General features: G+C 42.7%; 1 protein-coding gene across 1 annotated transcript; it reads left to right on the forward strand.

The window, feature by feature from the left end:
• The first annotated feature begins 10,788 nt into the window (after positions 1–10,788).
• LOC147318467 (uncharacterized) lies at positions 10,789–20,442 on the forward strand. Its single transcript, XM_086310420.1, has 2 exons — positions 10,789–11,210; positions 17,800–20,442. The coding sequence occupies exon 2, from the start codon at positions 17,956–17,958 to the stop codon at positions 19,888–19,890; it is 1,935 nt and encodes a 644-aa protein (XP_086166546.1). The 5' UTR covers positions 10,789–11,210; positions 17,800–17,955; the 3' UTR covers positions 19,891–20,442.
• Positions 20,443–25,880: the final 5,438 nt, after the last annotated feature.

The following is a 25,880-nucleotide window of genomic DNA, read 5'->3' on the forward strand; positions in this document are numbered from 1 at the left end:
CCGGGGTCCTGTGGCGATCCGCCAGCTGTTTGTTTCTGTCTGCCATGCGAAGAAGGGCAGCTCTAGTGGCCCGCCATGCGCGCTGACACGGCCGCAGGTGCTGCTGAACAGAGGGCACAAAGTGCTCACCTTCGATTGCAGGGAACAGGGGAGGTTGGTACCCCAGGGAAGCCTCGAACGGAGAGACGCCTGTGGCTGACGAGGTAAGGCTATTGTGAGCGTACTCCATCCACGTCAGTTGCTCGCTCCAGGTGGTCTGATTAGTGGATGTCAAGCAACGGAAAGCTGCTTTGAGTTCTTGGTTGGCCCATTCTGCCTGACCGTTGATCTGTGGATGAAAACCTGACGAGAGACTGACCTGGGCCCCTAAGGAGGTGCAGAACTCCTTCCAAACACGCGAGGTGAACTGTGGACCTCGGTCCGAGACTATTTCAGCGGGGATCCCGTGGAGGCGAAACACATGAGTTGACAAAAGCCGGGCGGTCTCCAGGGCAGTGGGGAGCTTGGGGAGAGCAACAAAGTGGGCAGCTTTAGAAAAATGGTCGACGATGGTGATGATGACTGTTACCTGATGACGGCGGAAGACCAGTGACAAAGTCAACTGCAATGTGGGACCAGGGGCGGCTTGGCGTAGGTAAGGGATGAAGTAGGCCGGCAGCGGGCTGGTTGACAGGTTTATTCTGGGCACAGGTTGGGAAGGCGGCGATGAATTCTTGGATGTCCTTGGCCAGTGTAGGCCACCAGGCAAACCGCTTGATGAAGGTGATGGTGCGATGAATGCCCGGATGACAGGTGAGTTTGCCCCCGTGGGCCCATTGTAGCACTCGTGAGCGAACAGACGTGGGAACAAAGAGCGATCCCGTGGGACCAGTCTCTGGATCCGGTTCTGTCCGCTGGGCCTCCCATATGGCGGACTCAATCTCCCACGACAGGGCTCCGATAACGCATGTGGGAGGGAGAATGGGAGACTTACGGGTGTGATCCTCTGAGGTGGTGAATTGGCGGGAAAGGGTATCGGGTTTCACGTTCCGAGAACCGGGCGTGTAGGTGATGGTGAAGCAGAATCTGGTAAAGAACAGAGCCCACCTGGCTTGTCGGGCGTTTAGTCGTTTAGCCGACCGGATGTATTCGAGGTTCTTGTGGTCAGTCCACGCCACAAAGGGTTCTGCTGTGCCTTCTAGCCAGTGGCGCCACTCCTCCAGGGCGAGTTTGATTGCCAGCAGCTTCCGGTCCCTGATGTCGTAGTTCTGCTCTGCAGGAGAGAAACGACGGGAAAAGTAAGCACAAGGGTGGAGCTTTCCCTCTAGTTGCTGGGAGAGAATGGCTCCGACCCCTACATCCGAGGCATCCACCTCTACAATAAACTGCTGCTTGAGATCCGGTTGCCGGAGGATGGTAGCCGAAGCAAAGCGTTTCTTTAGCCGGGAGAAGGCCTCCTGAGCTTGATCATCCCAGCAGAAAGATACCTTAGGGGAAGTTAAACAGGTTAGCGGCAAAGCAATCTTGCTGTAGTCACAAATGAATCTCCGATAAAAGTTGGCAAAACCGAGGAACCGTTGAAGCTGCTTACAGTTAGGTGGAGTGGGTCAGTCCAAGACTGCTTGTACCTTAGCTGGATCGGCTCTTAAATCGCCCTGTTCCATAATGTAGCCCAAGAATGACACAGTACTCACACGAAATTCGCACTTTTCCCCTTTAACAAACAGGCAATTCTCCAGGAGACATTGCAGGACTTGTCTGACATGGCGTACATGATCAGAGAGAGAGTGGGAGAAGATAAGGATATCATCAAGGTACACAAACACAAAATGATTGATGAAATCGCGGAGCACATCATTGACAAGACCCTGAAAAACAGCAGGAGCATTAGTTAGTCCAAACGGCATGACCAAGTATTCAAAATGGCCCAGGTGCGTGTTGAAGGCTGTTTTCCACTCGTCTCCCTCTCTTATTCTAAGTGACATCTATATCTGAGAGTGATGAGTTTCTGAATTTCTTTGTGGATAAAGTTGATCATGTCCGTATGAGCATTGGTTCTTCAATACCATCGGTTTGTGTCTCTGGGCCACCTCCCCCTCATTTACTGTCAGTGTTTAACCCAATGACCATACATGACCTTTCACTCCTGCTGGATAAAATGAAAATTACCACTTGTGCAAATGACATTCTACCTGCTGGGCTGTTTAAAAATGCTCTCTCTGTCATTGGCCCCTCTATTGTAGAGATATGCAATGCCTCTCTTTTAACAGGTGTGGTCCCTATGTTCTGTAAGCATGCTGTTGTTGAGCTGATATAAAAAAAGGCAGTTTGGATCCAACTCAGCTTAAGAATTATAGGCTTATCTCTAAGCTTCCATTATTATCGAAAATTCTGGAAAAAGTAGTTGCAGATCAACTTACCACTTTTTTTAGAAAAACATGAAATTTATGACAAATTTCAGTCAGGTTTCCGTAAACATCACTCAACAGAAACCGCATTACTTAAAGTCTCTAGTGGCATTATGATGTCAGCTGACTCCGGATCATCCTCAGTCATGGTTTTGTTGGACTTGACATCTGCCTTTGACACTATTGACCATACCATCCTGATTAACAGGCTCCGGGACATAGTCAGTGTGTCCGGTCTGGCTTTGAAGTGGTTTCAGTCATACCTCTCCAACAGATCTTTTAGTGTTTTTGCGAATCGGTTTATGTCACATTCTAATGATCTGACATGTGGGGTACTGCAGGGTTCAGTTCTGGGTCCTATTCTTTTTCTTTTGTACATGTTACCTCTACGACTTATAATTAGGCAGTTCCCTGAGGTGTCTTATCACTTCTATGCTGATGATATTCAGCTCTATTGCTCTTTTAAGCCGATGGAAGTCCATAAACTATCCTCTTTAATTAAATGTTTAGCTTCCATTGAACAGTGGCTTGGTGACAACTACTTACAGTTGAACTCTGAGAAGTCAGAAACATTAATTATTGCCCCCGACAACCAGATATCTCTAATCAAACAGCATCTTGGTTCTCTTGGCTCATCTGTTCACCTGAGCCTCAGGTACCTTGGTGTGATGTTTGATTCTGCCATGTCCCTAGAACAACACTCTCGCCAGTTAATTAGGAACTGCCTTTTTCAGCTAAGAAACATCTCCAAACTGCGAACTTTGCTGTCTAAGTCTGAGTTAGAAATGGTTATTCATGCTTTTATTTCTTCTCGCTTAGATTATTGTAACAGCCTTTTTCTTTGTTTGAGCAAAAGGAATCTTGACCGTCTCCAGTTAGTCCAGAATTCTGCTGCAAGGCTTTTAACTAAGACACGAAAAAGAGAGCACATTACACTAGTGTTACGTTCATTACACTGGCTTCCAGTACATTTCAGAATTCATTTTAAAATTGATTTGATTTGATGTGATTTGATTTGGTAAGCATTTTGCAGATCGAGCTTAGTGAAAACGGTCGCCCCCTGCAGGAGTTCAAGCGGATGATAAGAGTGGCAGAGGGTATTTATTCTTAATGGTAATGTTATTGAGACCCCGGAAATCAATACATGGCCAAAGGCTTTTATCCTTCTTGGTTACAAAAAAGAACCCGGCAGCCACGGGGGATGAAGAGGGGCGAATCAGTCCATTAGTCAAGGATTGATTAATGTACTTCTCCATGCATGCACGTTCAGGTTGGGAGAGGCAGTGTAAGCAACTAGTGGGAAGAGGTGCACCTGGGAGCAAATCAATACTGCAATCGTACAGGCAGTGAGGAGGAAAAGAGCGGGCTCAATTCTTACAAAAAACTTGCTTGAGATCATGATACTCAGACGGAACGGCTGAAAGGTCAGGGGGCTCGTGTGGTTGTGGGTTAGACTGTTTTACGGGAGTAGCTGCTTTTAAACAGGTCATGTGGCACTCCTAAACCCCACCCCAGAACCCTCTCCTCTAGGGATGGGTACCGGTGTTCTGACATAAAAGGTAGTAACCAGACCGAAAAGCAGCACGCATTTCGGTGCTTTACTTCGGTGCTTTTTTTTTCCTGAGCTGTGATACACTTTAGATTCTAGCCAATCATTTTACGTTTCCGAGGATAGTAGGCGGGTCCAGGTATGTACGTTCTTTTAGAGCAGAGCTACAGATTAAAAATGCCCAAGGCGAAGCGGTCAAAAGTCTGGCTGTACTTCACAGCAAAATATGCAAACTCCACAGCCTGCAACAAGTGCTTTAAGCTGATACTGTGATACTGTCAAAGGAGGTAACACCTCAAATCCGATGAAACACCTGGCGACGCATAGCGTTTTTTTTAAAAGCTGAGAAATGTGCCGTATTTGATAGCTTGCTGCGAGACCTCACACCGTGCACATCTACTGCGGGTGTGGTGCCTGTTATCGGACCCGGAGTTAGAAACATCCCCCAAAAACCCGAAGAGGAGAGTCCTGGCCCCTAGCCCTGCCAGTGTAGCAGAAATGATGACGGATGATGATGGCAGCAGCAGCTGTTCTTCTCTGCGTGAGTAGCTTAATGTTGTTCGTGTGTAATTTACGTTGAGTAGGCTAACCACGTTATTACATTAATGCATGTAAGGTGAACTAGCAAACGCCATCATAGCTACATGCGGCTGTCTTCTTGTTTGATGGCGGATACTCCCTTCACCCTGGCCAAAAAGGCTAAAATGACCAAAGAAAAAGTGGAAAACAGTTAAACATGAGAGGTTTCCAGGAAGGCGTGGACCGAGGGTGTGAACCCGCCATGAGTTCCGCCCTGGCAAAACAGGGGAGAGAAGGAGAGAGGGGGAGAGAGAGGGAAAAAGAGAAGGAGGGCTAGGAGTGGAGAGATTCTGATCAGCACCTGGCTGATCCTGCAGGTCGTGACACCATCTCATGAGAGCCAAACTTATTTCTATAATTGTTCCCATCTCAGAGAGCTTGGATTCAAGGCTCTCATCACTTGAACTAAAGGAGCTGGGTAAAGTCCCCCTCATGCACAGGCAGCTCAGCTTACCTTCATATCTCTTCAGAAATGAGAAAGCATGAGAAACCATGCATCTGAGGTTTTTTTATGTTTGTTATTTTTCTGGTGACATAAACAGAATCAGGGTTTTCTGGGACTAGAACCCAACCCGAGTTGACTTTATTTGAGATCTCCTCCTCAACCATCTGTGTCAGCTCCACAGCACTCTCACATTCCTCATGGGTGACATCAAGAGCGGCAGCAAAGCTGATTGAGAGAGAGTCTCCCAATACGGGTCTTATTTTTCTCACGGCTATGCTAAAGCTTGTCTGGGACGATGCATCTGTCAGTCGGTCCTGAACTGCTACAAGTGAAGCTTGAATGATGCTTGCACTAAGTGATTTCATGACATCAGTAATCATATCAGCTAGTGTAGCTTGGACATCTGAATCCCAGACTGCATTTTGTATCATGCCCCACTGCAATCCAGAGAGCCTATGTGAAGATCGCGGTCTGTATGTCTGTGTCTATATGTCAGGTTGGGTATCAGACGCCACCTCTCTAGGGACATCTCAGGCCCTCCAAGGTATGGAGGCCTATCTCCCCCCACCACCACTTCCCCTACCAGTGGCGGACTCCCTCAGGTGTCGGTGCGTTGGTGGTTCTTTGTGTCTGGGGATGGGCGTCCAGGTACACACCGGCTCACTCCTTGGCGGCCGCTTATCGGGGCCTGGAGCCTGGGGCTCACTTGGGCCACTTCAGAGGTGGGGTGCCCCCGGCCTCTCGGCCTGGGGCTCGGTCACTCAGGCACGGCTGGCTGCCGGCGGAGCTCACGGGCGCGTCACTGCAACTCCCCCTGGCTTCTGCTCCGCGGCTTCTGAGTGAACCCTCATCTGGGACTCTCCTCAGCCCTTTCTGGGACAGTGGCGCGGCTGCCCCTCTGTTGGTCTTCCTTGGTCTCTTGTGTTCTGGGGGCCTCTAGATGTCTGGAGTTTTGATCTCCTCCATACCTGCTTCATGCCCTGGAGGACGGGGCAGTGGCCCCCCCCACACCCTCTAGCAGATCATTACATGAAGGAACCTTTTAAAAAAACAAGCGCGTCCATGCTCACAGGTGTACACACGGGTGATCACACCCACAAACTACACCCTTTTTGGCTCCTACCTCAAAGCACACTGTGTTCTGTTGATCTTATGTGCTGCACAATAATGTTTATTATTTAGTATTTACTGTCATATTCCCATATATCATTGTGATGTTGTTTATTCTATTACTCTTGTTCTCTTCTGCTTGTTTTCTTTTTTCTTTCTCAACAGGTGATCCAGGTGATTATTCATATAGCACCAAATCTTGTCTCATGTCACTTCATATTGTAACGTAGAAAACAATGTTGCAATTATATGTTAATTGTAAATAATAGGCCATGTGTTCTTTCTTAAATCTGTGTTTATCTCAACACATGCTGAAACCAGCAAACTTACAGAATATACACAAAGTAATTCTGAAATCGCACCTCTATAATGTACAGCTTTTTTTTCTCACCTTGTGTCAAATCTTTTGCTTCTCCAAACGGCTTCAAATTGTCCACCATCTCCTTCAACAGTATCATTCTGGAATAATAACTCCTTGTGCCCAGCCATGTCAAGAACAGCAGAGAGTTTTAGATGTTCACATTGAAGAACAGCCTTTACTTGTCTCAGTGTTGAATTCCATCTTGTGATTAGGGATCGTTTTCTGTTCACCAAATTCAGCTTCAAATACATCTTTGAATGTTATGCTTGTGTGCAGTAGAGAGCTGAGCTTAGATAACTTTGAAAAACTTTGAAAAATAAGGTGTGGATATGATAGTAAAAGTTAGTAAACCTCTATTAAAGTCCCCCCTCTACAGCCTGTTGTTTCTTAGATTCAGCAATGAAACTGAATTTAAAACAAAACATAGATGACATTTTGTCACCTTGGCAACCACCAAGATCCCACTGCCTGCACATTTATTATGATGATCTGGGAACAACAGAGATATCAGATCATCTGCAACTGCAAGCCTCCCAAAAACATCAGATTATTGGAAAATGTTAGCTGCTAACCTGAGGGCCACTTTCTACCATACTCAAGTGATCGAACTTTGTTCACACATGAACTACAACAGTAGAAATCATGAGGAAACAAGTAAAGACCTCATCGAGCAGCTGGAGGAGGCTTCTAGTAATAAGCCCAATAACAACAGTGAGACAAAGGCTCTCACAAATGACAATCAAGCAGTTGTCAAAATAGATGATCTGATAATTACCCTGCAGGAACAAATCAGCCACCCTACCAAAGAGCAGTGTGTGGAGTCTGCCATTCAAACCACAGAGGCTTCACACACAGACTCTGTAGGCCTGAAGTCTTCTAGAGAGGCTGAATTGAAGCTCCAGTGTAAGAATCAACAAGAGCAGATAGAGATGCTCCAGAAACAGCTCCTAGGAGCTCAGAACCAATTAAAAAGCAGACCGTTAAACATAGCCAGGAGCAGGAGACACTCCACATGGAAATCAGTGACCTGAAGTCCCAGCTCTGCTCCAACAAGGCCCTTCATGATTTGAAGGTAGAGACTCTTGACCGAGAGCTGAAAGAAGCCAACGTTAAAATCACACAGGAGCCAAAAGAACAAAATTCAAACACAGCAAATGAAATCCAAAAATTGGAGCCTATGGAAGCAAAAGACACTGGAGGACAGGAGAAGAAAAAGAGGCCTCTCTGCCATCACCTTGAACGTCTTTGCAGGAGACTCTGAAAGGAAAAGACACTGGAGGAAAGGGGATGACAGAAACTTTCTCCCTCTCCCTTCTCACTTTCTCCCTCTCCCTTCCCTTATCTTTCCTGCTTGGCTTTCTCATGTCTCTGTCTAGTCTTGTCTGCTTCTCTCCCTCTACCCTGAAAGAGTCTCGCAGTCTTTTCTCTAAAACCTAAAAGAGGAATTATGGATTTGATCAACTGGTCCATGAATGCAATTGACACCCTCTTCTCGACGAGAAGCCTGGGTGTAAAATTGACATGCAGTGGTTCGGACTAATGCAAGAACACCACCATTATTTCATGCGGCTACCATATCGGCGCCAGCTGCGGTCTCAAGGCTGGAGCTGAACATAACAAACAATTTCTGCCCTGATAACAAACGGTGTTTAGACTCTTCGTTCCAAACGCCCTTGTACATTTATCTCCAAGGCCGAGTCGGACCGCGGGTCTGGGCCCAGCGCTGGATGAATAGCTGCAGGGCAGGATGGCTGTGTCTGGCTTACTTCTCACCCCTTACCCAGCCCTGTTGCTTGTCATGTGCTTCATGATGTTGTGATGTGGACATTTATGTGCTCTTTGTGCAGAGGAGATTTTTTGTTTTCTGTTCTCATGCTGTCCCCCCATAGGAGCCCAGCATGAGTAGAGGTCTCTTTTTTTCGCTTCCTCAACTTGCCCATTGTATTGTACATTTCAGTGTTTTTCCATAATACTACCAGTCTCCGACCTGTCTCCCCATGTGATGTCTGTGTTGTGTATGCAAGGTCGGGAGGGGGATCCCGGGGGGGTCCCATTTTGCTGCAGGGCAACTTGGATGTGACAAATAAAGGCATTCTTGACTAAAAAGAGGACTTGCTGCCATCAATTGCAATCTCTAGTCAGGAGCCTCTGAAAGAAAATGAAACCAGAGAACAAGAAAAGGAAGATAAAGAGGACTCACCTGCATTGTCTTACAGGAATCTGTACAGACAATGCCTCCGATTAAGAAGAAGAAGAAGCGGAACTGGCTGCTTCACCTTTTCACTTAAATGGTCTCAACATTATGTCCTGGAAATCATAGTTATATACAACTAAATTGTCAGTGAACATTTGAACCCCAGTCAGTCGAGACAGATGGCCACCCCTTCTTGGGCCTGGTTCTGTCGGAGGTTTCTACCTATTAAAAGGTAGTTTTTCCTCCCCACTGTCGCCAAGTACTTGCTCATAGGGGATTTGCGGGCTTCTCTGCAAATATGTAAATGGACGATTCGTCATCAAGTGAGGAATCATCCATTTAAAACATATTTGCCACTCATATTTAGTTGTATATAAATATGATTTCTGGAACACTTATATTATAGACTAATATTATTATATTAGTCAATTATAGACTAATTTGGACAATTGGAAACAAATAAATGAAAAAATAGGAAAAAATAGATGTCATTGTTTCATATAGATTGCAAATACGTCACCTTTTCTTTGTTACACTTGCAGTGCTTGTGGTCTTACATTCTTACGATTCTGTTCTTTTTATGAGAATGAAGGTAAAGATAAAGCCAAGAAACAAACAAATTTTCATAAGAAATCTTTTTTCTGCAGTAAGGGAAATTAACACAGCAGTGTGTGTGTGTGTGTGTGTGTGTGTGTGTGTGTGTGTGTGTGTGTGTGTGTGTGTGTGTGTATTTCTGGTCCTTACACACAGTCAAAGCCAAACAAATCCCCCTCAATTGATGGTTAACAGACACAGGTCCAGTGGAACCCTCTTCCACAAAGGGTCCACCTAATACACATAGTAGTTATTTCAATAATTAAGCCATGAGCTATAAGTGTTCCCAAAATGTCCTTACCCTTGATTACAGACTGTGCTGATGTCCTGAAACAAATGGCAGTTGCATTAGATAACTACAGAGCACTTTATAAGCTGCTACTTTAATGAGCATTGGGGTTATTTGCATTCAGTGTTTCAGTGTTTCTGACACAAGGGAAACAAATTCTGTTGGCGATACCTATCTTGGCACCTTCGTTGTGCAGGTGAAGCCACAGGCAAGATATGCTTCATCATATTTTCTAGTCTTTGGCTTGGAAGGAAGTTGGTTTGGAAGTCTAAGGAGCTTGGAAAGAAAAGCGTCTGGACTTCGTTGCTTGAAGACGTTTTGCCTCTCATCCGAGAAGCTTCTTCAGTTCTAAGGGTCAATGGTGGAGAGTCCCAGAGGAAGCATATTTGGCGATGTCTTATCTTTTGCTTTGCGTTTGTGTGGGAGTCTAAGCATTCTTTTTTTAATTCATACCATGCCCCCTGCAATGGCTCTGCCACCTCATCCCTCAGGAGGGATATTAAATATGTCGGACAAAGATTGTTAAGCTTGGAAACTGTCATGAGCCGTGGTGCGCGGGCACGAAAGGATCCAGGCGCAGACTCCGCGCTAACAGAAAAACACTTTATTGTAACAACGAAAGGCGACCCGGGGAAACTAGTGAGCGAAACAGGAAACTAAAAAACAATGACAGGAGGAAGCCGGGATCGGGACGGTGGGGGGCTGCAATAGAAAGGGGAGATGATTACTAGGGAGCCAGGAAACGGGGAAAACACATCAGGACTGAGTTAGAGTAGGGGGCTTATGATAGAACGTAGCTCGGGAGGGAAGTGTGGCAGTCCGTGGGGGCAGGAAGTCCGTGGAAATGGTGAGTGGGCCAGGTGAGCACCGCGAGATCCAGTTGAGCCGGAGGACAGGCAGGTAGCAGACGCCGAGTAGAAACCTGGACAGAAGTAGGTAGGTTAAACACAGTTCCAAACCAGCAGAGAATGCACGCTTTTCGTGGAAGTCTGGTTACCACTGTGGGGATGACTAACGGACTGGCGTGGAGCATCCGTCAGCGCCGGGTTAAGTAGATCTCCGTGTAGTCACCGTGATGGAGAGCAGGTGTGCTGGTGATGGCCCAGCCCGGGGGTGTGGCTACCCGAGCATCACGCATTCCACAGACACAGGACCACGGACCATGACAGAAAAAGAGGACAGCCCCAGAGAAAGATTCATGGATGTAAGGAAGGAGGTCATGGAGATGCTTGGTGTGAATGAAAAGGATGCTAGCGATATGGTGAGATGGAGATAGATGACGGAGTAGTCAGAAGAAGAAGTTTGATCTGGATTTACTAATATGGGAATGACTGGACAGCAGCCCTTCTTCTTCTTCTTACAATTTTAACAGCAGCTTGCATCCAAAGATGTTGCACTACTGCCATCTCCTGGGTTTTACTGTTACCTCACTTCCAAATCCTTAGATCCTCTGAACAGCGTCCCTCTTGAGAAGCAGCTCATTACAAAAAATAAACAAATAAAACAAAACAGAAATGCTTGCTCTTTCGTCCAGACTCCAGATCAGCAGGTGGCGGTAATGCTCCGGTAAGCTGACTTCCAGCGCAGTAATGCGAAGAAGTAATCGCAGGAGGAGACACCTCGGCCTGCAGCACTCAGTAGCCCGACAGTGGTCTGAAGCAGGACCATGCAGGTGTGATTTGTTGCATTCTGTGATTTAATGGTAAGTCATGTCAAAGTTCACTGCTCGAGTGACAGTTTGAACACTAAGATTCCTTTATGGATATATATATATCGAACTGCAGTGCGTTTATACCACTACTATGAAGCGGCTAGCAGCAGTACCTCCTAGCGTTAGCTGTGTGGCTACAATGGTAATCCTCCGCTTTAGATGAAGGTAAAACATGTGTGTGGCTTTCCTCCACGCTTGTTTTTAACGTTGTTTTTTTTTTCGCTCAGCCTTTGTCAGCGCATAATGTATTTTATTTTAGTATGGCTTTCACAAAGTATGCTAACGAGACGACAATCGGCGGCATACAGCTTCTTTGTAAACCGGTACTCTTAAGCTAAACCGTAAACAAATCTCTTTGTGTTTAATGGCGATGGATGATATTTTCCGAAGCTTGTTACTTGTAATGGGGGGAAACAAGAGGAACAAAATAGATTTGCACGGTGTATTTCTTTCATAATCTGCAAAATGTATGTTTTGTTGTTGTTGTTTTTTTGCAGTGTTAATTATACTGCTTCTAGGGCTGTGTGGCCAAAATGATAATCATGACTGTTTTGATTAATATTTAGCACGATTGTTCCTTTTTTTTAAGTGGATATAAATATTTTTGATTGTCAGGTAGATAACAGTGCTTTCACATCCACGTTGTGCAATATTGCCCTTACTGCGCAAGTTTTCACGTGAAAATGAAACTGATTCTCGGCTTTCACCTAAATGCTACTATTACACTGTGCTCCATTCCTTTTTCTCAAAATATCATTGCAGACTATCAGGCACTAATTCATCTGACCTGAATGCATCTTTCAGAAGCAAAATAGGAAAACTAAAAATGAATAAATAAATATGCTATCATGGAATGAAATCATCTGAGAAGAATTCAAGGCAGACTATGCAGAAACTTTAGTGTTTTAAAGGAAAAAAATAATTGCTTGAGGAGATAATGTCTTTTTTCCTAAAGCCTTTGTTAATCACTGTATTTATTAGACATGTAGCTTTAGCTGAAAGGATTACAACTGCATTGCTGATTTCAGTGGAAATGATTTCTATGCATATCTGAGCTGTTGTTTCCAGTAACAACCATTGTTTTGTTTTTCCTGGCATTCTTGCATTCATATATCTGCATCCTGAGTGTTTTCAGCCTGTTAAATAGGTTAGTTCTCTTACTTTGTAGCACAAACACAGCTTAACAGCATTGTTTACATATTATGATTTGTTTGAATTTAATTTTTGTGTGTTTGTTTTTATATCTGTAGGAACATGTTTCACAATCCACTGTTCATCTTATAGCTATGTTAGATAATTATAGTAGGTTAAATCACTTGCTGCTCTCTGTCTTTCCATGCCTCAACCGCATGTTTCTGAAGTGAAAGCAATTTAATATCTGTATATATGCTGCTCAGTCATTGCTATATAACACAAAGTCAGTTTCACTTCAGAACTATCAGTCAGTTCAGTTAGGAAGCATAAAATATTGTGAATCTCTTTTATCTTCTTTGGTGTAAATGAAAGTGAAAATGGATGCACTGGATAGGCAGCAACAAGATAATCTGCAATAACAATGGTTTTGCAGTTGAGCAGTGTGTACATGTAACAGACTTGAAAGAAGTCACTTTCATTTGCTTCAAAGCAGGTGAAACTGACTCGCAATGGTTGATGCTTCCTACCTGGACAGATGTAACGGTGTAAAATTTACATTAAATATAGAAAGAATTGCATTCGTAGGACTGTTGTTGTATGTAACCAATCTAGGTAGGGCTGGGCGATATGACCCAAAATTCATATCTCGATATTTTTTAGCTGGATGGCAATATAAGATATATATCTCGATATATCTTTTTTTAAAGCCATAAAGTAAGAACAAAAAGAGAGTTCTTAGTCAAAGCTGTGTCCCAGATGTCACACAGGCACTTTTATTAACATAGAGCAGATGTACATAAAATTTCCTCAAAAATAAATTATGAGCATTTATTAAATAATAATGCTCCATAAATAAAAGAAAACAATGTTGTTTTTGTGCATAACAAAAAGCTCACAAATGTGCAGTCAAAATGTAAAGTAAAAGACGAGCACTATAACAAAGACAGATTTCACAGCTGCTCTGTTCCCAACTTGTACTGCGTGACTGACAGCCTGGAGTTTGTAATCCGCTTCGCAACCACGTCTCTTAACAGGTGCCATTTATGGTCCTTATACACAGTAAGGTAATATTACGTTGAAGCACAGTACGTATCACTCCGCGAGGCTCAGCCGTAATGCTCCGACAATCCATCAAGCGGTGCAGCTCCGTAGCTTACCAAAGTCGTACTAAAACATTTTTTGACAGATTGCTGAGCGCCGTGTTCCACATAAAATCGGTTCGCGGCCATCAAGCACAACCAGAATTCATACATAAGGCGCGCTGTCAACTTTTGAGAAAATGAAAGGATTTTAGTCCGTGCAGCACCTCTGGGCTGCATGGCGTTAGCGTGGTTAGCTCGTTAGCGTGGTTAGCTAGCTAACACGTTGACGCCGTCCAGCCCCACGCACGGGGCGATGCGCAGTAACTCGTTAACGGAGATTTGCCGTGTCCATCTTGTCGCTTCCTGCAGGTGAAGCGATGGGGGAGGAGGGGGAGTTGTGTTCAGTGAAGGAGAGGCGAGGCCGAGTAACGTTGCGTAAAGACGAAAGTGGACGAAAGAAAGGCAAACTTGCGGCTCCGCAAGTATAATTATAACGTAACATAGACTATATCGATATAAAGGATATGGTCACATCTTATATCTCGTATAAAAATATATCGATATTTTTTAAAAACTCGATATATCGCCCAGCTCTAAATCTAGGTACATGTTATCCACCTGATAGCTGATAAAAACAAGGTAAAAGACTTCCTAAACTGGGTAGCACTACATTACTTTGAACCAGTGGAAAATACACATGAAACTTTGACAAAGACCTTGGTGCCAAGATTGTGGTGTACTGCTTTTGATAATAGAGGCTGCACTGTCATCTGAGGTTACTTGTCTAACCAGCTCACTCGGGGTGCTTTGTTTTTGTCAGCATTGTCCTTTGTTGAAGATGTTTATTGATTATAATTTTACTGGTGGTGACAATCAAGTGTGCTTGTAAGGGAAGTAGGTTTTCATGAAAGCTGTTTGATTGTTTCTGATTCTAGACATAGTGGAGAAATTGAGTAAATAAAATACCCTTTTTGTGCTTTAGGTGTGCAAAAGATAAGCAAATGTCAAATGAAAGCCAACAATATAGAGAGATTTCCCTGCCATTTAAAACCTGGGCACAAGGGGTGGGTGATCTGATCCGTGGTCCAGTCTTCCTACTGTGTGATTGCCAATAATGAATGCCATTCCCAGCAAAGTAGAGAATGGGATTAATGCTCACCAATTAAAGTAGTATTATTTACCCTCAGTCCACAGCCCGTGGTGTAATTGAGCTTGTTTGAGTGAGGTTTTGTTTTTATACACAAATGAATGATTTAGGTTTCATAATTAATATCCATTAGTGGGTAGCTATTAAATGAACATCTAAGACTGTATTAGAGCTTAACATTATCCTGATTCTACTAATGTATATTTTTTAAAACAATTTTTTAATAAAATGGCTCACCTGTCTCTTTACCCTTTCACTTTGCTCTCCCACACAGTCTTACACCAACAAATACACTTGATGAGAGGAGATTCTTACAATTATGAAATTCATTTCTAATCAAATTAACAGACAGAAAATGCCCAGCTTTTATTTATATATTTTTTCCCATTTGATAATGATGAACCAATTAAGCTGATCCACAATCGCCCATTTATTTCAAAGAAAGCAGGGATGCAGACTCTTATGTCTTTTAGTGTCAGTTGTATGCAAAGATTAGATAAGAAAATACACCAAGTAAATAAAATTGCAATGAAGAACATAATGCTAATATTAACATAATGCCTTAATTGGGAATCAAGTACAAAATCACCTTCATTGGCAATTGTTCCCTGAGATCATTATCTAATGGTACAAACGTATTGAGCACAGTGGTTATATATTTTAATGAAGTGTGCATGTCCATTTTTGTGTTCATAATGTAATCCATAAGCATCTGTTGAAGATGCCAATACTTTGGGAAAAGGGTGAGCATATCTGTTTACTGCTAAAGAATGTAATTGTTAATTATATACAGGGTGAACATGCATAAAAAGGTGCTCTTTACTTAATTTCTGGAATATCGTCATGTTCATTTTTCCATTGCCTCTTGTTACCAGCTGAGCCTTCCCACTTAGACTGCTTCCAAGTTCTCCTCCCTGAGTGTGACCTAGATTCAGTGGGGCTTTTATTGTCGGTGGTAAGCTACAGTCTTTCTCTGGTGCAAGAGTGTGTGTGTGAAATGTTGACACAGACACTGTAAAGTGCACGCAAGTGGGGTGACTGGCACTGTAATGTAGTCTTGGGTGGTTCCAGACTGTGTTAAGTACAGTGTTTGCTGGTCCAGAAAGGGAACTGTTCTGATTTACCAGTAACCGGCTCGAGTAAAATAATGAGCCAAAAACCAGAGGTTTTTTTACCATCCTGAGAGCATGGATCTTTTAAAGTAAAAAAAAAAGTTGTTTTTTACTTGTGAAAGTAAAAATTAAACAGTAGGAAGTAGCTATAGATAGGGTTGAATTTAGTTATACATATAAAGAAGTTCATTTTTACGTGTGAAACTTCGTGCTAGCTGTTGTGATGCTTGAGCAAAGTTACCTAAGTGGTCACTTTGAGAAAACGGAAACTAAATAAATAAAAGTGAACATCATAAGGGACTGGGCAGTTGTGTTTTTAGATGCTGTTTTTTAATTGGAGCATTTGCAGCCCAGTATGACCGTCAGGACATTATGAAACTCCAATGATGTGAGCTACTTCTGGGAACATTTTCTCTTTATTCAGATACTTAACAGTATCAGCCACTTGGTGTACTTGTCCTTAGTTATTCCCATTTTGTTGTTGGGTAACATGAATCCAGGTGTTACACTAAATATTGAATTAGTAGCTTCTGTTAATTTTAATTTGGTAATGACAAAGGCATTTAATTTAAAGTGCCTCTGCTGCATCAAGGGCAATGTCCAGTCTGCCGAGTAAGGTCTGCACTGGTGTCAAGATGGGTCTAGATTGATGAAATGATGTCTACTTGATCATCATGTAAGATACTGTTATTCAACAAGATGAGGGCTGGAACTTGGAATTCTAAAAGGGCAGATGGAGAAACTCAGTGACAGGCTATAAGCGACAGGCTAAGGCTATAGGAGCCAGTTGAGTTGGTTTGGGCATCTGACAAGGGTGTCTCCTGGGCAAGGTGTTCTGGGCATGTCCCACCGGGACGAGGCCCCGGGGAAGACCCAGGACACACTGGAGAGATTATATCTCTCAGGTGGTTTGGGAATACCTTGGTATTCCCCCGGACAAGCTGGAGGAGGTGGCTGGGGAGAGGGAGGTCTGGGCTTCTCTGCTTAGGCTGCTGCCCCCGCGGCCCTGGCCCAGATAAGCGAAAGAAGATGGATGGTCCTTACCAGACTTTCTTTCTTGTGTCTGTGAATACTGCAGCACCACCCATAGCAGACCTTTCCTCTACTGACCCCCTCCAGTCGCTGGGAGTGTGGGATGTCTATTCCCTGCTGGTTGGTGCTAGGTTTAATCAGTTGAAAAGAGGGGGCTGCACCTAAAAGTCACGGGTGCCCATAGTTTGCATGGAAGAAACTGACTTGTCTCACCATTAATTCTCCAAAATGTAGTAAAACTTAAAAAAGTGAAAAGCGAACCAAAAAAACGAAAATGTTTGCCTTAAAAACTAAAAGTTCCCCCTTTTATGAAATGCATTTGCAGCAAAAGGGTATAACTTCTATGAAGACAAGCCGAGGCGGTCACACTCAGTATCACTGCTTTTGGAAGCACTTTGAATTAGTTTGCAGAGGAGTTTGTGTCTTATATGCAGACAAAAATGATCACATAAGGTTTTCAGCACTGTACCCCTTTTTGTGACCAATTTCACACATGCAATCACCAGCAACCACTAACAACTTGTTGGAGAATACACATTGTTCTGTCAGGATAGGTGGTTGCGAGATGGTCACAGACCAGCCACTAGGCCTGTGTCACTGGGGACTTATTCAGACAGCTTTATCCGATAGACTGATTGACTATAGCCGAGCTCTGAAACATTTTCACAGTTAATGCACAGTTAATTGGTAATTGTGCTCTGAACTGCAGATGCCCCAGATGATTGGTCATTCCTGTTACATGTCTTTGAAGTCTACCTGAAAGACGCATGCATAGTTGGTGCATTATAATGCAAGTCTCAGTGGTAGAGTTCACGTGTTTGACCAAAAAAACTGTCACACACATGGATGCTGACACACTGTCTGACACAACTTACGTCATTTGGACCTTACCGGATCTATGGATACAGAAATTATAATAGGTTTTAGGCATGTTAAACCTCTATTGATCATCGTTTTTGCCTAGTGTAGATCATGGGAAATGAATGCTGACTTGCACTACTTGTCATACAGTTTGAATTTTAAACAAACTTCGGAGTCAGTTGTTTCGTAATACTTTTCTTTCATCCCTCCAGGTCCTAATCCAGCATGGAAAAGCAGAGCAGTCAACATGCATCTTGTGAAACACATCTTTTTCGAATACCAGGGTTTTGAGCAAACCCACTGATGGCCACATGGAGACCAATTTTCTTGGTGCCTGGATAGTTTTACTTGTACATACCGGTTAAAAAATGATGCCATCTGTACATGGACAAAATCATTTCATAATGGAAAAGCAGAAGTCTGGGAACAGTGCGTCTTCAGGCAATTCAGCCGCAGAAATTAACTTCATCTGCACTGAGTGCGGTGATGGATTCAGTCAGTACGCTAATGTATTGGCACATATGGCAGTTCATGGACCTTTGGAGTCATTTTCCTTTGATGGCTCATCCAATGGATTTGAAGTCCCCCGAGAATATGTGCTACAAGAAAATGGTACACTGACAGTTGTGAATGGTTTGACACAGTCACATTCTCCTTTGAAGCCAGTATCTCCTGGAGTTTTGCCATCACATTCACATTTCCCATCCTCTGTAAGGCCAGTATCTCCAAACGTAAAATCGCAGCCTGCTCCTCACAAAGAGGTATTCAGGCCAAGGCCGTCTGATGTGAACTCGGACAAGTCTCGCCAGGGACATTACCGCTGTGAAATATGTAATAGATCATTTAATAGCTTGCAGAGTTTACATCGTCACCAGCAATATCGAAACACAGAACGAGGATACAAATGTACTTTGTGTTGCAAAATCTTTGAAGATAGGCAGGATCTCAAGAGACACCTCCATGACCACTTAAATGAGAGGTTTCACTGCTGTCGTCTTTGTGGTAAGCGATTCCTGAAAGCAGATGCCCTGAATGCTCACCAGAAAGAAAATCACCCTATTTCCAAAGGTACAGCTCTGGGTAAATCTGAGAATAAACAGGAAAAAAAGCTTGAGAAAACATATCCTTGTAAGAAGTGCAAACTGAATTTTTTCTGGATGTCAGATTTCCAGACACATTCCCTCTACCATTGCAAGGGGAAAGAGCCTGATGCTTTATTTGCATCTGAAATCGAAATTGACATAAATTCTAAGGACCTACACAATGCGCAACTTGAAAACTGCCATAGTAATGGCACAGCGATTGAGATGCAGAATGGGGAGACTAAAATCTTTAGGCATTGTAGCGATGACTATGACTACTCTTTCAGAAAATATAGATGTGGTTTATGTGGGGATCATTTCCAGAAGTTAGCAGCTTTAAAGGAACATCATCTCACACATCAAACTCAGGAGGAAATTGATCAGATGAATCAAGAGTCCCAAAAACCTTTAAAGCAAAGAGTCCAACCTAAAGCCAGACGTAGAAGAGGGGGTAATCCAAATGGAAAGCTCCATCCGTGCAAGCACTGTCATCGTGTCTTTAATCATTCTAGTAGTTTGTCCCGGCACATGAGATATCATAAAGGTACAATGCACACATGTGTATTTTGTGGTAGGCATTTTCCTCAGCGCTGCGATTTGAGGAGACATGTAGTCATGTATCACAAAGCTGAATTGGATAAGAAGCCAGGTTTAAAACACTTGTACACAACTCCACCAAAAGGTCCTCCATACACTTCTCTTAGTAATAGTGAGAAAAACATGAGCCCTGCTAATGAAAACACCAAGAGCTCTTCTGACTATGAAGCTGTAGCTTCACCAGAGCAGAATCAAAATGATAAACAATCAGGAAAAGCAGGTAGAGTTAACTACAAGTGCCAGGAATGTGGAAAGAGATTTGGGCTGTTATGTGTGTACCAACGGCACTTGCGTTACCACAAAAAGGAACCCAACAAGTGTCCCCAGTGTCCAGCTCAATTTAGGAATTCCTCATCCCTTGAGCTTCATCTTCAGAATCACCCAAGCACTGAGGAAGTGGGCGATGCTGGACAAACATCTCATGGCACTGGTACTAGTGTGGATGTTGTCTTGAAAAAGGGTAATGCAGAGGACATAGAGGATGACTATATGGACCATACTCAAAATGATAAAGGAAGTTCTTCAGAGGCTGTCTATGAGTGCACAGAGTGTACTGAGACATTCTCATGCTTGGAGACGTTCCTTCAGCATCAGACTTCTCATGGTTCAGAAAACAATGGGTAACTATCCTGTCAGACGCATTTTTCATTATTCCTGCCAACAATTAAGCTGTAGGGAGTTGAGTCTTTTTGACTTTAGAATGCATCTAATTGGATAACTCTAAATATGGACTGTAAAGTTTGTTTGTGCTGGTCATTTTATATAAGTACTTTTATACATTTTTCGTTGGCATGCCATGAAAATTATGTTTGGTGAATTTCAGAGATTAAACTTGGAAATGAAGCACAAGTGGAGACCATACCAAATCCGTTCTTTATTAAAATCATTGTGAAAATGGGTTACAAATGCAGTGTTTGCGTGTGTATGGCTAGAATGCATATTTATTTCTATTTTTCTGTCTCAAACTATTGTTGCAGTTGAAAGTAAATATGTTGTTTTCTCCATTGTATTTTTAATGGTTACCTATGCTGTCAGTGTAAGTCAAATTGCTGCATTCATCTTTTACTATGTAACTTTTTTAAATATTTTAAATCTTATGCATACTTCTTTATTTTGAAAGGATTGCATTGTCATTTAGTAGGGTAATTGTGCCAATAAAGTTGTACCAAGAAACAACTTAAGATCCTGTTTTGCTCTTCAAAAAATCTGTAGTTATGTTTTTCTTTTTTTTTCTTTTTTTTGCATTAACATAAGATAAGAAACCACTTCTGTTGAGGAAATATCGACACTTGTCTTTCTTTGGTTGCAATCTTTGATAGTCAAAAAAGTTATTAGTTGACAGCAGGTCACAGTGCAGTGTTAAAACTAGGGATGTTCCTGGCTACTTTAAGTAGAAGAACATGAAAAATCAGGCAAACTAATCTTAAAGTAACAAAACACTCAAACTGCCAAAACTGAGCATAATTAAAGTTAACCATTGTGCGGACAGTTGGTATGGTTTAAGAACCATTTAAAGCTGTTAATCACATTGTTCACAACATTGCATATATATTTTAACCAAGTACTCGGTCACAGATTTCTGTATAATATATTTAGCTACATCTCCAGTAAGTATGTTGTCCCATGGTTGGAGGTACTCCAGTCTGATAGTCCTTTTTTGGCTTTGTCCCAAGTGCTAGTTGAGGTGGCCCTCCAGAGCAGAGTTCCACCAGCTATTATCGTTGAGCTGAGTCAGTGTGACCATTAGAAGAAACACCTTTGTAAGAGGCAGCTGAATGATATGAAGGACCTCAACAGCAGTAGTCTGGTCGGTCTGTAGGTAGACAAGTGCAAGACTTAAAAATGAAGGGGCAAGGACTAGCTAAAAAAGCACAATAGACACAACAGGGAGTGCAGTGTTGAAGATTTAAAAGGCCCATTATGGTTATTGCACTGGTCATGTCGCATGCAAATGTTGATGCCACTATTTAGTCCACTACTGAGAGCGCAGGTACTTAGTATTCTGAACCATAGGTATGGCCACTCAGACAAAACCTCTACATCAGTGCCAGTATAGGAGTAGAAGTTGTTGAAATCAGAAACAACAAAACTGCAGATTTTTCTTTGTAAAGTCTCTCATCTTCTTAATCTCATGTAAGACCTGGGAAACTCTGAACTTCAGCACTGATGGCGATAAAAACTGACACAATCATACACTCATGGTTTTTGTCAATCGATATACAGTCACTTGAGCCATGCGCTGTTATTCAACGACAGCAACACTAGGGTATAATGGGGCCCTAAGGTGATGTATCAAGCCTAGAGCAGGTGCTTGCTTGTGTTTTTAGGTGGGAAGGTAAGGTGTACTCTGCGTTTGTACCCCATGATCAATCAGGTCACAAACTTATATTCTAATGTCCGGGCCCATTGATGGTGGAACATTTGGCAAAAATCACCTGAACGGTGGTGCATACCATGGATAAGCCGATGGCACACTAAAATTTCTATCTGAGAATTCAATCTTCGCACACTACTTGCATGTCAAATTAAGAGCATCGTGATGTTTTTTTTTCCACTTCCCCAAAATGCAATTCAAGTTGAAGGGCAACTGGTCTGACAAAGGTCCTGTATGAATCACAGATGCACCAGTGGGAAACTAGTAATTGTTGATTCTTGCAGGAGCACTGTAGGTTGCAGTACTGTAGCTGGGTTTATAAATGGTATAACTTCAAGTTATACAAATCTTTTAACTGCATGAGAGGTGACACACTCTTTGTTATTGCTATGGTAAGCCATCCATTGCCAATCTATCCACAATTCACTAGAATCTCTACTCTTACAGTATTGATCAGAAATAAGTGAAACTTGCACACATAGGGAAATGGGGGTTTTATGGATCAGCGGCGGGAGCGTGTTGGCAGTCAGACTATCTACATGCCTACCTATGATACAGCCGATCTTTTGGCTACTCTTGCTTGTACTGTTGTTGGTCCATCAGCCTACCACAGAGAAAAGTGGAGTTATATAAACAACTGTAGAGCTTCTCCATAGGCAAATGTGTCAGCAAAAGACGGGTACAGTAGCAGCCTTGGTCACACAGGTCTAGAGATTGGACAGAGACCCCGTGGAAATCTCTGGTCACAAGGGAAAGATGTCATCCCCAACCAGTTGCCAATTGGTTGTTGGAGGTTAGTGGCTGGCAACAGGTGAAAATGGTCACAAAATGGGTGTTGTACCAAAAAAAACACTTGTGAATGCTTTGTTCACAAGCAGATTGCCTGTAATTTCCAGTGATTTGTCAACACTCACTATTTACTTTCCAAGTGGTAGTGACAATTGAAGAATTTAACTTTGCATCAAAGTTACAGTTTCACTGCCACTTGGCCAATTTCATGCTACGGACTGCCAGTAACTTCTAGCAAACACTTTGATCATAAAATGAATGAGCTACTATGTCATTGATATTCTGATTCTAAATGTATTCCTCTTCCATAGACAGTAACAGTAGTGAAGAGCACTTATCCTTAGTGGTTAGTTGCAGTTTGTGTTTGCTTTTTATTGCATTTACCACATTTAACTTCTCAGGCAATAGTACAAGAAAGCATTGTGCTGGTCAGTGTCAAGAAATGTACCATTTAGGCTTTGGCTTTTGCACCATCTGCACAGGCTGTGTAGATGGCGTCACTGCTGTCTGACGTCCCTATCCAACCCATACAGTCCTGATATCAAGTATGTATGGTCAGTCACTTTTTAAACACATGCTGCGTTCACAGCAGCAATGGTCCTTCACTGTACATATTGGCCCGACTAGGGTGTAAAACATATCTATCTCCTATACCATTCTCAAACTTTAATACAATAGGAAGTTTTTAATCCTGCAAATGTTATGCAGTCTCTCACTCGCCTTCCACCCACACAGGAGTAGGAAGAAAGAAATTCAGTCCTGGACATATCCCTCAGGACCAGTCTGAAGGGAGGGTGAAATGTGTGGTCATTGAAGGCTAATAACACTATATCCAGCAAGGGTAGGGTCAGCACCCTCAACACCAACCAACAATGGACAAACAGAGAAGAACATTAAAGACTGCAGTTTTTCACAGTCTTATCAGATCAACAGTGTGGTAGCCCAATTGGATTTGTTCGGGTATGCCTATTGGCTAGTACATCACTGTACCCACAACTAAGCCCATATAGACGACTGAACCCATTGTCTCTTATGTGCTTGCTGTAACTGATAAGACTTCATCTAAGAAGGAGCTGGTTAAATTTCTATTAGATTGCTATGTTTCTGGCAAATATTTCCTTTAAATTCAATAACCACTGTCAAGAGACATGGAAAAGACTGACATATATAGCTGACTACATAGTAGAAAATACCATCCATGCATTTTCTTAACGACTTGTGTGTTGAAGCCTATCGTGTGTCACGGGGCTGGAAGTAGGGCCTGGACAGTCAAGGCTGAAATAGAAAGACAGACAACATCCACTCTCACATTCACATCTATGGCCAATTTAGAATCACCAGTAAACCTAAAATTCATGTCTTTGGACTATGGGAGGAATCCGGAGAAGAGAATACACACAAACAGACACCCCATCTGGGCAGTGAATTCAAACCCATACCTTCTTGCTTTGAGGCAACATTTCAAAGAGCTGCTTGTTTTTCTGGTCTTTCTGACCAAAGTTCTCTACACTAGCAACCACATTTGGGTATATACTCTAAAGCACTTTATTCTGTTCACTTAATCTCTTATACAACCAACTTTAAATCACTAATTAGCCGAATATGCATGTCTTTGGACTGCAAGAGGAAGTTGGAGCAACTACACAGGCACAGGGACAAGTGGCAAACTTAATACAGCACGGTTCCAATCGAGCAGGAGATTTGACCCAAAACCTTGCTTCCGTGGGACGATGCCAACTACTCCACCACTGTCAAAGCTGTTTAAAAAATAATCAAGGGAAATACATGGACCGAGCTGACGTCTATTAGCTAAAGTTCTTGACAGTCCCTGTCCTTAATGCACACCATGTATTTTAAACTGGTGCCTCACACCGAGCTTTACTTATTAGTAAGTAATTGTTAAGCTGAAAGGCCAACATGTGTCCAATCTTACGGAGTGTGCACTCGGGAAACATAGTCAGTGGCGTTGTATGACTTTGAGGAATGTCGAGCTAATTAACCATTGTCATACAGTCTAGGCCTGTATGACTGGGTCCTTATTTATTTAATCCTAGACTGCATCATTACTGTCAAAATAGTGGACAAGCCATGTGGTTGGTGATCACATGTCTGCAAAACCTCAATAGGTGTTTTGCACTTTTTAGGATTTTCCGCCAAAGTGTACATAAATGACTTGGGGTTTAAGAGTTGGCATTTATGCAACTGATGTCACCAGCACAAAATTTCAGTACCCATTTTTCTTCACTTCTTGGGGGTTGTCCCTTTTCTTCATATACACTCTAGGGATTTGACCAGACATGATTTTCACCCATTGACAGATGGGAAATAGACTCCCACTGGTAAAGAAAATGGATCGATGGGTGGAAGTTACTAATAAAACTGTATGACAAGGATTTAATACCACAAAAAGTATCTATGATGTATTTATCATTTAAGGGCTGGACTTTTTTTGTTGTTGTTGTTGTAGGAAAGTGGGGGGAAAAATCATCTGGGCAAGTGCATGCCAATTATGTTGCAATACCAATTGCTACCACCGTGCTAATATGGCTCCATGTTCCAGTGCTTTGTCTGGCTTGTTCCAAATTGCACTTATTCTTATGGCAGCCAGTCACTGACCCTCGTCTGATCACTTCTGCAACAAACTTATCAGTCACAATCACATCTTTAGAAAATGCTTGTTAGTTTATTTTTAAGTTCTCAACTTAAGGAACCAATCTGCTTGACAGATTATCAGTAAACATTAGATCCCCCCATCACCCCACCCAGCGTTGCAGACACATAGGGGTATGCCTTTCCAAGTTGTGTCATTTTCCAAAACTGACAATGCAATAACTTAGGACTGCTAATTTATGGGAAAAACCATAATCTCAACTATTTTGGTCACTGTCCTGATCTTGTATTATTAACATAATTATTCATTGACTTTGCAAACATTGTTTACTAGGTTAAACTTAAAAAATGTGACTTTTATAGGGTATATCCAGAAACGTTTAATACAATTCAAATGAAAAACATTAAAGTGGTGAAAAAAAATATTTTTAGGAAGTGGGTGACACAGGGTTATCCAGTAGGAAGTTTGGCCCAAACTAGTTGGTGTTTCTGTAAAGTCACAACAAACATTGGCCTCTGCCCTCCTGGAGCTTCTACCACACAATGTGTGTGCTGGCAGATGGGGATAAAGAAAGGCCTAGACAATAACTGACTCATGTTGCTTGGAAGAACTGCACAGTAGCCTCTGGGAGAGCAAAGGAGAGCCAAAGCAAACAGCAAATGTACACCTCAGTTGGGCACTGTTGAAAGGGACCAGCTGAGAGACCCTTAGGGACAAGCATTATGGTCCTTTTACAGGTTCACTTTGAGAAATCTTAAGCTGAACTGAACAGAGATTGATTTGGGGGTTTTAGAGTGGGGTGAAAGAACAGAACTCTTAATGGGTGTGCTTGATTTACTA

Source organism: Aulonocara sp. 'chitande type north' Nkhata Bay, linkage group LG11 (assembly GCF_057382095.1).
Source record: "Aulonocara sp. 'chitande type north' Nkhata Bay isolate Kocher_YH1m ecotype deep benthic linkage group LG11, A_spYH_male_GT1.1, whole genome shotgun sequence".
In the NCBI taxonomy this organism is placed as follows: domain Eukaryota; kingdom Metazoa; phylum Chordata; class Actinopteri; order Cichliformes; family Cichlidae; genus Aulonocara; species Aulonocara sp. 'chitande type north' Nkhata Bay.